General features: G+C 38.7%; 1 protein-coding gene across 3 annotated transcripts in view; it reads right to left on the bottom strand.

Annotated features, from left to right (window-relative positions):
• Positions 1–9022: 9022 nt before the first annotated feature.
• RELN (reelin) overlaps positions 9023–16100 on the bottom strand; it is a 557702-nt gene continuing 550624 nt past the window's right edge. For 2 of the 3 annotated variants that reach the window (XM_061413894.1, XM_061413897.1), the window contains one exon: positions 10053–10139. Coding sequence is in view for 1 of the 3 variants with exons in the window: in XM_061413895.1 (XP_061269879.1) it covers positions 10043–10139 (97 nt within the window). In the remaining 2 variants the exon portion in view is untranslated. Of the gene's footprint in view, positions 10140–16100 lie in introns of all 3 variants that reach the window. The other variant, XM_061413895.1, reaches the window with a different exon arrangement.

Below are 16100 nucleotides of genomic sequence, written 5' to 3' on the forward strand. Positions count from 1 at the left end.
TCCAGTGGTTAAGAATCCACCTTCCATGGTGGACATGGGTTCGATCCCTGCTTGGGGGACTAAGATCCCACATGCAGCTAAACCTGTGCACTGCAAGTACTGAGCCTGCGTGCTGCAGACAGACCCCACCTGATGCAACTAAGATCCCGAGAGCCACAACTAAGACCCAACGCAGCCAAATAGATAAAGAATAAAAAATATAAGGTAAGTCAAAACTGGTTCATTTCTAAGGATCGACTGGGTTGGTCTTGGTCCAAGTTAAAAAGAGAGAGTAAGCAGTGATGCTTCTGGCATTCTGTGTCTTATTGTTTTCTTCCAAATAGTGTAATGTGATATTGGCTTCTGGAAATGTTACGAATCGTAGTCCAGGTAAAATCCATTACTACCTATGATTCACTCTACCATTTACTAGTTCCAGGGGGCCTCTACTTAGCCAGATCCAATGTGCAGCACACAGAGCAGGGGGCAGGGTACCCAGATGGCAGGTCTAGTGCAATTCAATGAAACCCTGATCCATGGGGCTGAGAGTTGGAGAAGACAAAGCTCGCTCCTTACCCCTAGAGATAGAAGAAGGAAAGTTAATCCAGAGGTTGCTGGTTCTCTAAAAAAAAGCTACATCCAAGATATTCTTAATGTTCTCCACTCACTCCTGCCTGCCTGCTAAGTTGCTTCAGTCCTGTCCGACTCTGTGTGACCCCAGAGACGGCTTCCCGTCCCTGGGATTCTCCAGGCAAGAACACTGAGTGGGTTGCCATTTCCTTCCCCAATGCATGAAAGTGAAAAGTGAAAGTGAAGTGGCTCAGTCGTGTCTGACTCTAGCGACCCCATGGACTGCAGCCTACCAGGCTCCTCCGTCCATGGGATTTTCTAGGCAAAAGTACTGGAGTGGGGTGCCATTGCCTTCTTCGCCACTCACTCCTAATACCAACCAACTCTCTCCAAGACACAACTACTGCTGTCACAGTGGTTCAAATTGAATATGGTAATTATGTGAGATATATATCCTTCCTGTATGAACTGTGTGAGTGAGCAAGTTCAAATTTTGAACTCAGCCATTCCCATATTACAAAAGTTGGCACATGAGAAACCATCCTGAATGAGGCATCAGTGCTGAGAGAAAAATAATCTCAGAAACATTTCCTTGAGAAGAATGACAAAAACAGAAAAACCAGATTAATAATGTTCAAGATAAAAGCTGATCTTGATCAACTAAAAAATTAATAGGACTAATTTGTCTTTACCATTTTATAAATAATAGTTTTTTACTTCCCATTCAGAGAACACTAACTCAAAAAGCCAGGTATTATTCCATTTGAAGTAAATTAAATTATACCCACAGTTTATAGATTTACCCACATCCTTGCTTCATTTCCACACTGCCCCTGTTCTTGAGCAAGGTACCATGAATCCTCCAAGAGATATACAATATTCTGAATGCATGTGAATTTTTTCCGAGGATAAAGTCCTAGCTTTGACCAGATTTTAAAAATGACCTGTCCCCTCCCTAAAGTCCCATAGAACACAACTGTTTTCAAGGGTAAAACTGGGAAGAAGATGATGTGATGATGTTGATGGCTTCTGGTATCTGTAACGAAAGGTTTTGTGAAATTGGCCTCTGGAACTGTCTTCCAAAAGAAGGATGGAAAGATTTCATGATGGTGGATCATCCTCCAAAAGAATGGACTTAGATAAAACAGTTTGGGAGGCAACAGAATATTAAACTTACTCATGCTGACTTTGTTTTACTAGATTGAAATGAAAGGGAAAGAAAGTAATCATCTCCTAATTTTTATTGTTGATTTTGACTTCACTAGCTTAATGATAATGCAAACACTAGGGAAAACAGACTTATGTTCTTATTTAGTAGTATTTCCCAGAAAACCCTTTCCTTTGGAATTACTAAAATGCAGACCACTGGCAATGATAGGAAAAATAAATTACCAAATGATTAGGATATCAGGGGCTACACATGGCATTTAGAATAAATAAAAGCCCAACTGGTTTTGGTTTTAAATCGAATAGGCAGTGCACACCTGCATCCACTCTTTACAAATCAGCCTACTGTTGTTGCTACTGTTTTAATTGCAAAGTTCCTGCATCTTTCATCCTTCTGCAGCTCTTCGCAAAGTGCCTCATACAGCAAAGGAGCTCAAATTCTTGTTGGACTGAGTCAATTCTTTTGGTATCACTCATAAATTAATGAGGGACGTGTAACTCTGTATAGTTTCAGAGTAGTTAAAGAGAAAAAAAAAAGAAAGAAAAGAAACCTTACGTAACAGAATTGGGGCTTCAGGTGTTACTTACAGGCTAGAATGCTTTCCAGCAGTGCACTTAAGGTATCAGCCGTAGCAACCTTACCTAGGAATTCTTCACCCCAAGTTTCTTTCTAATGTAAATTAGATTGAATTTCTCTCTCCAGCCTCCTGTCCCCTGCCAGAAAGTCTTCAGAAACAGAAAAACTATGGAAGTAATTATAAGGATTGCGTGGCATAAAACTATTTCAAATTTCACTTCAAGAAGGCATGCACTTCCTTTTGCATCCTTCAAATTTCCCTGCATTTGCCAAGCTTACCTTAAATGCTACATTTATATAATAGACATTGTCCCCACTTTTCAGATAAGAAAGCGCTGAATCTCAGTGCACCCTCCACCCTGAACCTGCCATATCTGTTGTGTTTTCTTACGTGTTTTGAAAATTTTAGACCTCGGATTGATACACAGTACTCATCCCAGTGAGGAAAGGTCTCCCCACCTTCCTCACAGCCTGACTGCTGCCTTCCCTACAGCGAAGGTCCTTGCACAGCTTCCAGCACGCTTCCTCGTGGGTCTTGCCCAGAGTGCGCCTCAACGAGGCAGTCGACACAAGTAAACTGATTTCCTGATCAACTATTTTATTAAATATAAGTCAGAGGCCCTCGTATCAGAACCCTTATTGCGGTTGAGCGCCCATCACTGCAAGTGTTTAGAAGCGTTTTTAAGCAAGAGGCTACCACTACCCAATTTTAGGGCAGGAAGGCCCTCAGCAAGCCCTCGGCTCATGGAGAAGCCACGGATTCCAGGTACAAGCTTCCTCCGGGCGCGGAGGGGAGCCGTCCGGACTACGAACTACAGACCCTCTCGGGGAACCCTGGCCGTCCAAGCGGCAGAACCCACCCCGACTCCCGGCTGGACTAGGGGCGGCGCTCGGCTCCAGAGAGCAGGCGAAGGCAACCGCGGGGCTGGGGGACGCGCGGGCTGCAGTAAGAAGGTGTCTTGAGGCTGCGCACAGCACGGCAAGGCTGAGAACGTTCTGGGCACCTGAGAAGCTATGAAAGCCAAGTTGTGAACAGCAAAGGGTTGGGTCAGAACCAAAGAGTTGCGCACGTCCAGTAAAGACGCAAACGTCTGGCAAAAAAAAAAAAAAAAAAAAAAAAAATTGTGCGGCGCGGCCGCTGCAGACAGGGAGGCCTGAGCCGGAGGTTTGCAAAGGAAGGCGCTTTTTAGAGACAGGCAAGGTGTGGGCAAGTCAAATGCTGAATTCACTTTTCGAAAGCAGTTTCAGGAGAGCCCAAGAGACAGAGCGGAGCTAGAGATGCCGGGAGAGGCGGCGACGCGGGAATCCCGTGGGTCCCCGAGGGCCTGGCGGTGGGCGCTCCGTGCGCGCCGCAGCAGCTCCTCCCCGGGCCCGGCCCACGCGCACCCACCGGCTCCGGCCCGGCCCGCGAGCACTCACCGGCCGGCGCTGCCCGGCGCTGCCCTGGCGGAGCCGCCGCCCCGCCGCGCTCCGGAGCCGCCGCCGCCGTCGTTTCGATGCCTCGCCGCTGCTTCCCTGACAGGCTGTGGAGGCGCGACGTCCCGCAGGACCCGTAACCCGAGCCCGCCCCGCCCCCCGCCGCGCGACCCCTGCGACCCAGAGGTCTCTTCTCCAACTTCTAGAACTTTTAAGGTGCGCTGGAAATTATACGCCGCCCGTCCAGCCCCCCAAGGCCACGGAAACAACACCCCCGTTTGTCTCCCGCTGCTCACGGGGTCTTGACGATGGGATTCGTGGAGCAAACACGGTAAATAAAGTGGTAGTACTCAAGTAAGAAACATGTTACTATTTTTTTTTAAATGAAAATAAGCTAATATGTATTTCAAAATACACTCCTTATGGAGAATCATGTTGACACAGGAACAATGACAAAACTGAATGACAGTGTTAAGGTTTTTTTTTTTTTTTTTTTTTAAGCTTTGAGGAGTTGCCCCGGATAAACACTTGAACATATGCGCCACGGATTCTTTCCCAGGCATTCGAGTTAGAATGTACAAATCAGTGTTTGTTTTTTATTAAGTAATGCGACCTGATATGCAGTTTAGCAGATAGGAAGGTAAATGGAGCGAAAATGGAATATGGAAAGAAGGAAGGGATAAAATGAGGAAGGAGGGAAGGAAAGAGCCTGTTTTGCTTTTAACGCCTAATAAGAGCACCGTGGCCAGAGTGCTCCAATCCAAGAAGAGGAACGGCAGAAATGATTTCGGTATAAAAACTTTCCTTTGGCCTTCTCTTAGCAAGGATTATGGTTGATTCATTAGAGTCACTCTCCCCCCCGCCCCGCCCTGCTTTTTGCATTTCTAAAGCGACTGTATGATTAGCTAGTTACTTGGTGGCGGCTTTTAAAGCTGAAAAGTGCGCCTGGAGAAAAACCCAGTAGTACCAGTACCAGTAGTACCATCCCATCAGAGACCGAGCATCACCTTCACGACGCTGCCCGGGAGGAAGAGCTAGAAATTCCTCTCTCTTCCACACGAGGGCACTCTCTTCAAGGGTACCACACTAGCCTGAGAGTCCGGTGATGAACTAAACTGATAGCTCGGTGTGTGTACTTTTCTTCAGACTTTGATCATCTCTGAATAAATCCTAACAGTGAGATACTGAGGAGGAATTGGGTACCTGTGACATACATTTCTGGTGTCATCCATTTGACATTGTCATCTTATGAGATTACCTTGTTAGTCCTTGAGCCCAGTACTTAAACTATAATGTACATAGGAGATGTTGTTAAAAATGCAGATTCTGACTGAGTCCATCTGGGTTGGAGCCTGAGATAGGCACTTCTAACAAGTTCCTGGGTGAGGCTGGTGGGCCGATTGGAGGGCCAGATTTTGAGCAGTAACACTGCAGACAGGTAGATTATAAACTAATTTTGGAAGTAAGTCAGGTGACTTAATATGACAACAATTGTTAACAGTAATACTGAGTATCACTCAGTATTTGGCACATGTGCTTGGAATTGTTCTAAGTACCATACCTGTATTAACTCATATTAGGACAGCTTTGTGAGTTAGATAGTGCTATAGTTTCTAGTTTAGTTTATTTTCCTTTTGGTGGCTTGATTTAATTTTTAAATTTGTAGAAGATTAACATTGATCCCCAAAGTGAAAGCTATACAAATGTAGTCAGAGAAATGTCTTCCCTCCTTTGTTCCATTCTACCCAGTCCCCCCAGGAGTAAACAACTTCATGGTTTCCTGGCTTATTCTTCCTGGTTTTTCATCACAAAGCTAGGCAGATATAGGTATGTATTCTAGTTTCCTGTCTCAAACAATGGTGACTGTAAATGCTCTTTTTTCCTCAGCTTTTTTTCATGTCTCAATATCTGTGGAAATCACTGTATATCACTTCACAGAGATTTTCATTCCTTCTTTTTAACAGTTATGTAATACTTCATTGTGTGTATGTACCACACTGTGTTCACTCACTCACCTATGTTTGGATATTTATGTAGTTTCCAATATTTTATAGTTATATTTTATTACAAATAGGAAATTTAGAGGAAGACCAAATAATTAACTTCAAATCACCTAAAATATGAATGTGAAAGAAATTACATTAGAATTAGTAAGGATTGACTTTCTTTTGTAATGTTTAAGAGAGTTGTTTAGTTTTTGTTAAGATAATTGTGGAGGTGGTCAAAAGTGCCTCACTTATCACAGTATGTCTGTTTTCTATGGATAGTAATATTCAGGAATTTCTGTAATAATTTTGGTGTTAGTTTACTGTCTTTAGATTTACTGAGGCAATATTTCTTACACACAGTTTCTGCCTTTTTATTATTCATATGTATTGCCACAAATTATTCTACCAGTATTCTCTCCATAAAAAATTACATTTCCAGACTTCTCTTTCTCTGCTGTATTGGCATGGTTTCTAGACAGTGGATCCAGAGGCTACAATAAGGTAATGAGGCCACTGGAGAGAGGCAGGCTTTCCCACCGTCATTGCATGGTCTCCCACATCTATAAAGACAGCATCCATTTCCATCCATGTTGGATTTTAAAAATTCTGTAAAAATTCATTTATAATAAGCGCCCAAAGGACTAAATGGAAGATACAGTAATGATGACAAGACTGTCTCACCTCTGAACTGGAATTCTTGCACTATCAGCTTTTTTTTTGTTTTCCCTTCTTCTGCACAATAAATAAATGCATAGTTACTTTTTGTATTTACTACTGTATTTTGTATGTGAAGCAGTTTGTAGTTTCTCTGGAGAAGTGTGAATCCTTAGCAAAATTCTTGTCAGAAACTTAAAATTATTCCTCAGCTGTTGTCCCAAATCTACCTATTAATTCTAATCTTCCAGCTTCTTTCCTTAACTTACTCCAGCCCCTCTCCACACCTCAGTCAGTATCCCAGTGCCTCCTGGGAAAAGCTGAATTTTGTTAGTTTAAGCAAATGCTTGCTTGCTTCCCTCCCTCCTGATGCTGCCAACAACACTGGCCCCTGGCATCTCTTCACACTGCTTCCCAGGTGCCCCTCCTCAAATTCAAATAAGCTGTGACTCCCCTAAGGCAGCAAGCTGCTTCCCATCTTTGGTTTTTGCACATGCTGCTTTATTCTTAGAATATATTTCCCCATTGAATTTGCCTGACAAAGCCAATTTATTATTTTCTCTTTTTTTGGCCATATTTTACAGCTTGCAGGATATTAGTTCCCTGACCAGGGATTGAACCTAGGCCCCTTGCAGTGTAAGCTCCAAGTCCTAGCCACTGGACTGCCAGGGAATTCCCTATTCTTTTTTTGCAATAGTATTTAGATCCTAACTTGAGAACAGAAATATGACAAGCCCATTTGTACACATAACTCATTCAAGCCTTAACATTGTATTATATTTTATTTTGGCTTTTAAAGAAATATTTTAGGCACAGTCAATGTCTTCCACATATCCCACTCTGATCCTACTTCCTCACCTGAGGTAACTGCTGTTATGAATTTGTATGTACCATTACCACACATGGTTTTATATTTTTGCCATTTATACATGTATTCATATGCAACATGTGGTATTTGTTAGCAAATTTTAAGATCTGATGAATGGCATTAAATCATATTTATAATTTTGCAACTTTTGTTGTTATCATTAAGGGGTGTACTGTTTATCCATTTTCATCACAATATTCTATTATGCAAATAAATCACAATTTATCCATTCTCTTGATGTACAGTTGATTGCTTCTAATTATTTGCAATTACAAATAATGCTGTTGTGAACATTCTGATACACATTTCTTTGTGTATATATGTGAGTTTCACTATGTAAATACCTAGAAGTAACTGGGTCATGCTGTATACACAAATGCAATTTTTACTGATATTGTAACATGGTGTTACTGATATTAAACTGCTCTCTACAAAGATTTGTATTAACTGTATTTTCTTATTTTCAATATTCTTGATGTCCTAGCATCAGGGAACTGGCTGAAAAATACAATTTGCTGTCAAAATACCAACCGGAAAACATTAAAATGAATGGATACATGTTTTAAGTGATCTCCCATAATTCTTTCTTTAACCTTGGAACATAAGGAAGAAAGTTTGGGGAATTTTAAAAGTAATACATGTTATTTTTTTTAAGTGATATTGACTATATTTAGATTAGATTGGTGTGTAGTTTACATTAAAATGTGTGGTGAATAACAACTGTGTAGAAATCATGGAAACTTGGTCATAAAAATGTATATTTTTATCTGTTACTAAACTTTGTTTCCTTCAGCAAGATAAGTCAGTTGAGTCCACACTACTTGAATTCCTACTTGAACTATGTTTTCAAATTAAATAAATCAACAGACATAAGTCCCAACGTATGCTATTAAACTTTTAGATGAACTGGTGGGGAGTTCAAATCCTGTTCTGAGGGTAAGACATGTGGATGAGAGCATTGTAAATATCTTATCTTAGGGGATAGGTCTATGGCACACATAAATTACTTGCAAAGATAAGGCTTTGGGAGAAATCCAACCTCTTATACCAGTGAAAAAATGAAACAAAATACTACCAAACGGTGAACCATCATCTGACAATTTGTGAACAAAGAAGAATCAACAATTAAGAACAATAGTTATAAATATATATGGACCACATATGCACCAAATTATACAAAGTGTCATATGTTACATTAAGTAGAAAAAAGGTCTTTATATCTTCAAGGAAATGATTCACAATGGATTTGATACTAGACTCAGAATAAAATTTTACTAAACTTCTCAGCAAGATCATCCCTTATTGTTTCCATATTCAATGAGAAATACTACTGCCATTCAATGCTTTCTCACCTAGATATATGTATTTTTAACCCTCTGGAAAACCAACAAATACAACAAAATTAACATATTTATTATTTTGTAGATGTTAAAAACAAGCAAGGAAAATGTCAGCATTTTTAATCCTTAACACTGTCACATAATAAGCACTCAATAGATATTTGCTGAATGAATGCATGAGTACTTATGAGCTAGGCATTATGGCAGCAGCTAACAAAATTCTCAGGAGTTAAATAATTTTCAGAATTCTTTACTGACTTTTCTTGGTGTGACTGCAGAGTGAATAATAGGAAAAAACCAAATGGCTACACTGAAAAGTGTGGCTTCATAATGGCTATTATCAATGACAGAACAATAAAAAACCAGTAAATATATCTGACACTGTTCTTTCCAAACCTGCCCAGACTTACAAATCCTACATACAAACAGCAAATAAAGACACAAATAGCAAATGAACTTCAAATGGTTTTTGAACATAATTTTTATTTAAGCATGGACTTTTAGCTTGGTTCACCCTAAAGTGCAACCTTTTTGTTACGTTAATAGAGAGTTCAGGGCTACAGGGCCATTCTAACGTTGCTGGTGTTGGTACAACTTCATCAGAAGGTATGAATATGACCCGCAGGAAAAACAGTCCACAAAGAGAACACAATGAAAACACCCACTGTTTTACAAATCACTCTGTTATCACAGACACAAAATGGCACTTACTGTTAGTAAATCAGCCACAGAACACTTTAAAAGTCTCTTTTAGACAAGGAAATGGGAACTCCTTTGTGGGAGATAGGGTTTTCATCCACAATTTTTTTAAGTAGAAAATATTTCAAGGTCAAGCATTTTTCTTATCCACAACAACGCTAAACCAACATACATTTTGAGGGGTATATTAAAGGAGATACAATATCTTTACAACTATCTTCATGAGTAGGTATTTCAATGAATTTTCTATAGAATATAAGTAGCCTGAAATTCAGCAGCAAAAAATATTGCAACGTAATAAGTAAATACAGTGTCAATGTGTTATATTGTAGAAGAGAATACATAAAGAACCAACAATGATAATTTAATCATATAAAACATGATACATAGCTGAAATACAGTCCACTTAAATAGCTTTGTGACCAAGAATGTTAAATACTGTACTAAATGCCATTTTAAACATAAAATCTCTTAAACTTTTGTGCTTAAACTTTTTTTTCTGTTAAACTATTTCTTATTTTCAATACTGCTACTGTAACTGATATTACAACAGATCACAATTTGCACAGATACATCAACATGAAGACATTTACTTATGAGAAATAAGTCACTTGTCATTAGTTCACAGTGTGGGAAAGTGGTATACACTTGGTCTTGAGAAGGGCTTTCAGTTAATCACTAAGTCCTTCACAGAAGTTTTCCTGATATCAGATGCAGTGCGAGATTTAAAAGAATGCGAAACAACACATCACATATTGGAAGGAAAAATAAACTTTTTGATTCTTCATGGGTATCGTCTAAGTGACCTTCGTCTTCTGTTGTAGAAGTGCCTGAGCCCATGTTGTCGTGAAAAATTCATCATGTAATTTTGTTTGCGAGTGCTGTTAAAATCAGAAAGGATAGAAGCAGGGAGGGAAAAAAGAAAGAGCATGTAAGTTCCATCACTGAAAGCTCAATCTAGTCTACGCCCTAAGTTACCCTGCTGTTTTTTGGAAAATTCTCAGGGTTTATAGGCCATGCTACCATTATCACCCCAGGACAGAAGAAATAAAGGTTGACAACTGCATTCACTGCCTTTGGCCTTGAAGAAATCCCCTTCTTTTCATGAGCTCTGAACCAGAACAAATGGTAAATTCTCTTGATTAATTGCAAAAGTGGACTGCAACTGTTTTTGGATTTTTAATTTTATTCTTGAACTCTTTCTGAAAAGGCTGACTTGAATTAATTTGAGATAAAGTGTGTACTATACCTATTACCTTATTTACATACATCTTTAACAAGTAGGAAGGACAATTTGATTCTTCCAGCAACCATTGCCATTTAAAGCTTGAGAAACAAAAACAAAGGAAAAACAAACTTCTTTTCGGAATCAGCTTGATCTTCCTATTTCCTGCAGTCTCAGGGGCAAAATGAAGAAGCAATTTTTTTTTTTTCTCAGAATATCAGATTTTGCTGCCTTCCTCAAACAGTAAGCAGCTGGGGTCATGTTCTATGAACATGGCCTTATGAAGGAGACACCCTACTGAAAAAAAGATCATAAGACACTAAGAACGTGTAAGTGAATGTTTAGATGTAAAACTATGTGCACATATCCCCCTCATGTATGAACACACACATTCATACATACATACTCAAGATTAAGCTGATAAAAATACTGAAAATGAATTTTGGGAACCTGTAAAAATATGCATGATACTGGCAGAGATAGCTATTAAAGTTCTGATATGGAAAATGTAATTTAAGTAGGATCCTTATCCATAAGATCACTGAAAAGAATCAGACTCCTTTCACACACGGACTGGAGTGACATGTTTCTATATAGCATTAAAATGTGTTTTTTAAGAGTCAGCCTCTAAGTATTTTCCAAATTCACTCAGTCTCTTGAATGCTGTCTTGTCTTAAAGTCTTTTCTTCCTTGCTTGTGTGCTTAGTTATGTCCGATTCTTTGCTACCCCATGAATTGTAGCCCTTCTAGGCAGGAATACTGGAGTGGGTTGCCATTTCCTCCTCCAGGGGATCTTCCTGACTCAGGAATCGAACCCTCGTCTCCTGTTTCTCCTGCATTGCAGGTGAATTCTTTACCACTGCACCACCTAAAATGTGCATGGAGCAGGATAATGTCATGTGATGTGATTTCACCATAAAGGTAAATATGATATGAATTTGCATTGGGTTACAGAGGAAGGAAAGAGTAATTTTGCACTGAGCAGTGTATTCTTCTGCTCAACAGACCAGATGTAAAATATGTAAAATAAAATATGCAAGGATGTAAAATATGCAAGATGTAAAATAATTGTTTTACCTAGATATTATACTAACATTTATAATATACAGAAACCTTTAAAAGAGGATTTTATAGATGTTATATCATTAGAAAATAAAATTTATAGTAAAATCTCTTGAAAAATAAAGTGAATTTTATCAGATATAGTTAATCAAAAAGCAATAGCATTTGTGCTAAAACTTGATAAAAAGACATTGCATTGATCTATAGTTTACAAAATAAAATGATAATAACTTGCAATCTGGATTTCTATCCTCTGAAAATGTTAGAAATGATAGAATGGAAACAAAATATACTCTGAAGACATTATATATAGAGAAAAAAAAATCAGGTTTTGTTTTCAGATAGCTTGACTGTCCTCCCCATTCCCTTGATGTGTTAATATTCTATGTATCAATCAAGTTGAGCAGTTTCAATGTCACAGTTGGAGGAGGAAATGAATGTATATATTATTTATTAGTGGTGAGAAGTACTACTTGCTGCCTATGTAAAGTCTAGTTATAAAAAAAGAACAATGACCTAATGTATTGAACTAATCAAGTTTCAGGAGAAAGAATCCTCTCACCTCTTTAAGTCACAGAAGATTAGCCTGGAACTAGCTGTCTTCCTGCCAGCATCCTAGGACACTTCATGTGTGCTCTTTCCCTGAATTTCCCTGAGCTATTATATGACAGTGGTCCCCTAAGCTAGCCTCCTCATCCTTTCTGCTTATGAAAGAAACACCACTGAAGAGAAACCATAAATACCAAGAAAGTATCACCGAATGTGTAATTGCAAAGAAATTTGTGTAATGTGCAAAGAAAGAAAAAAAAGTCGCTCAGTCCTGTCCGACTCTTTGCAACCCCATGGACTGTAGCCTACCAGGCTCCTCCATCCATGGGATTTTCCAGGCAAGAGTACTGGAGTGGGTTGCCATTTCCTTCTCCAGGGGATGTTCCCGACCCAGGGATCAAACCCAGGTCTCCTCCATTGTAGGCAGACGCTTTACCATCTGAGCTACCAGGGAAGTCCATCAAACATTGATTTTTAATCTTGTTAAAAAGGATTCCTAATCCTTTTATCTAAGTCAACTTTGCCAGCTATTTTAAGTCCTCCACACATTTCATTTTACTCTTTTTCAAGTCCTTTCATTTATTATACTTTACAGACATCTCTATTTAAACTCACCTTGAGTCCCTTCCACCTGCTTTATTGGATAATCTTCAACCCAGCTTCCTAAATTTCTATTTTTCAAGTATTACATTTTTTTTTTCTTATTGCTCACCCCTGCCAGTAGGTTTCCACCCCTACATTGAATCCTCATACTGTTCCTTTTCTGCTTTGCATGGAGATGACTCATGTTCATATCTTGGCTCCCCTTGACTAAACTTCTCTGGGTGTAGCAGCTGTGCCCCACTCCCCTCCACCCCATACCATAGCCCTGAGCCTCCTGCCTGACCCTGAGTGGTCATGGCATGTTTGTTGAACTTTTGGTGACTTACTGATTGGATTCCTGTTGTAAATCATTACTCTTTAACTATAAGGAATAATTGCAAAGTTAAAGCAATGAAAATTATTCTGTTGTAAACACATTTAAAATATAAGGTACTCAAAGAAAATTTAAAATAGTTAAAATATCTTACATAAAAAAAAGATAAACTCAGAACACTTAGGATATTCAGTTATCTCAATGCAACCCAGATTGATGGGAAAGTGACCTCAATATATGGGAACACAGGAACATTTCAGTTGAACAAAAGTTGATGTGCATGTGTGGCTTCAAAGCAACTTCTCCACATAACTACTTATTATGGACTGATTTAAATTCTACATTTTTATACTGTTTGTTGTTTAGTTTCTAACTCGTGTCCAACTCTGTGACCTCATGGACTGTATAACCCTCCAGGCTCCTCTATCTATGGGATTTCCCAGGCAAGAATACTAGAGTGAGTTGCCATTCCCTTCTCCAGATCTTTCCGACTCAGGGATCCAAGTCTGCAATGTCTCCTGCATTGCAAATGGATTCTTTACAGCTGATCCACCAGGGAAGCCTGCTTCATTTTTTATGAGTGAAAAAATAAATATTAACAGGTTGTAGATCTTTAGTACCTTGATAATAGATCCAGCTTGGGAGCTTATATTTACTTTAGGAGGCATTTTGATTCATTGGATATCCTTTAATTTTGAATAAATTTATACATCTGTAACATATCTTTAGATCCCTGCAAATGTTGATGTGCATTCAGCATTTGCAATAGATGTTTGTTATATATGGCTAATGTTTTGTAGTCACATTAGAAATGGCCACATTTTCAAAGCACACTGGAAACATTTTGTTACATAAAACTAAGTATCTCTGGTGACAGGATGGAATCTAACAAAAGCAGATTTTTTCCAGTTCATAAGCTTTTGAAAATCAAGCATCAGGGGAAGCTATACCAAAGTGCTCCCTGCTTCAAGGACCATTAATAAACTCACATGGTTACTAAACACTAGTGGCTTCTAGAATATCTAATTTATGGGACTGGACATTTTTAAACCAGTTTAAAGATGTCATGCTTATTATGTCTTTTTTTTTTTTTGTGGAGCAGATCTGGGAGCCTATTTTTGGTTTTGATACATATAGATGTATGTGGTGGTTTAGTCGCTTAAGTCATGTCCGACTCTTGCAGCCCCATGGACTGTAGCCTGCCAGGCTCCTCTGTCCATGGGGATTCTCCTGGCAAGAATAATGGAGTGGGTTGCCATTTCCTTCTCCAATATAGAGGTATAGTTATAGATAAACTAGTTATAAACTAGTTTATAACCAAAATAATTATAGGTGTGATGGAATTTTAAGGATTTATTTCTTCACTGCAATAATATTAATATGAGAAAGTATTTTATTACAATTCCAATGAAAGCAGGTAATATTCATTCCAAGGCATATCAACTATGGTTCTTGACTTATCAATTTGCTTGACTGAATAGAACTAGGTCCATTTAAAAATTTCTATTTTGAGGAAGCCACTGAAAGAAGCGAGAGTGATCAATGACTTCTTGGAAATGCTAACTTAAATTCCATTATTGCTGCGGGAGTTTAGGGACTTTAAATAGCATATGCAATAATAATATGCTTCCCTCATAGGAAATATGGATATTGCAAGTTTTTTCAAGAACTAGTGACTATGTTCACCTCGTATTCTTCACTGGAGCCACTATCTTAAGTTATTTATCATTATAAAAAATTAAGTGATTTGTTGTTGATTCTAAAGGAAATAGGGAAGGTGGAGACTTGATAAAAGTAATGTGAGCACATAGAAATTTAGTTATTTGTACTGTTAAGTAATTAATTTTTCATCAAAACTTATGATATAATAAGTAATGCTTTATATCAATGCAAAAATAAGAATCCAGTGACTGCCATTATTTTTCAGAGAAATACTGATGATTGTAAGATGGGAAACTGCCACTGAAACTAATCAATTAAACTGCCCTGCATAGAAGATGCTGTACATTTTACTTTCAAGGCCTTGCATTTTCAGGAGGGATATACGTAAATATGGGCTCACATATCTCACAAATGTAGAGCACTTCATTTTTCTTTTCCCTACTGAATGGGGATGAGAATAGTATCTGATATTGTGTACTTTGGGGAAATGAAACTTCTAGCAGAATATGCAGATGTTTAACAAATGATAACCATTTTACCTTCTTACCTAGGCTTAAAGTATCTCCAAATGTAAACATATGTTAAAGAAGTCTTACCTAAGGATACCTAAGTCTTACCTAAGGATACCAGTCTTACCTAAGTATACTTTCTTTCCTAAGTTTTAAAGTATCCCTGCTAAGTTGCTTCAGTCGTGTCCGACTCTGTGCAACCCCATAGACGGCAGCCCACCAGGCTCTGCCGTCCCAGGGATTCTCCAGGCGAGAACACTGGAGTGGGTTGCCATTTCCTTCTCCAATGCATTAAAGTGAAAAGTGAAAGTGAAGTCTCTCAGTCGTGTTCAACTCTTAGTGACCTCATGGACTGCAGCCTACCACGCTGCAAGAGTACTGGAGTGGGTTGCCATTGCCTTCTCCAAAAGTATCCCTATTAGAGAGCAAATGTAGATACGTATTCTAAAAGGCCAATCCTTTTCTAGATCCTAAGGATAGGATCTAGAACTCACAAATATTATGAATAAATCCACTCCCTTTTGCTGGTTCATTTATTAACAGAATAGATTTGAGAAGTCCAGGCATTCTCAATCATCTCTAGCACAAGAGATCTTTTGAAAGACACCACTTTTAATCAGAGCCCATAGCTCTTGTGCACACATTTCTATTTACATTTTCCTCTCATAACAAACTTATAAACTGTTCATATTTCGAGAACGCCTAGGAAAATCCCAGGCACAGAGTCAAGCAGTCCAATGAAGGCATGCTGATTGGCACTCTGGTCTATGCTGTTTGTATACATCAGAGATTTATTACAATTTGGCTGAACACCGAGTTTACATGATACAGGTTTCAAGTGTTCCAGTATTTCTTAATATTACATATAACTTTGCTTTCACAGTTTTTTTTTTTTCAATTGCAAAGGTCTTCCACAAAA

The sequence above is a fragment of the Bos javanicus genome, chromosome 4 (genome assembly GCF_032452875.1).
Source record: "Bos javanicus breed banteng chromosome 4, ARS-OSU_banteng_1.0, whole genome shotgun sequence".
NCBI lineage: Eukaryota > Metazoa > Chordata > Mammalia > Artiodactyla > Bovidae > Bos > Bos javanicus.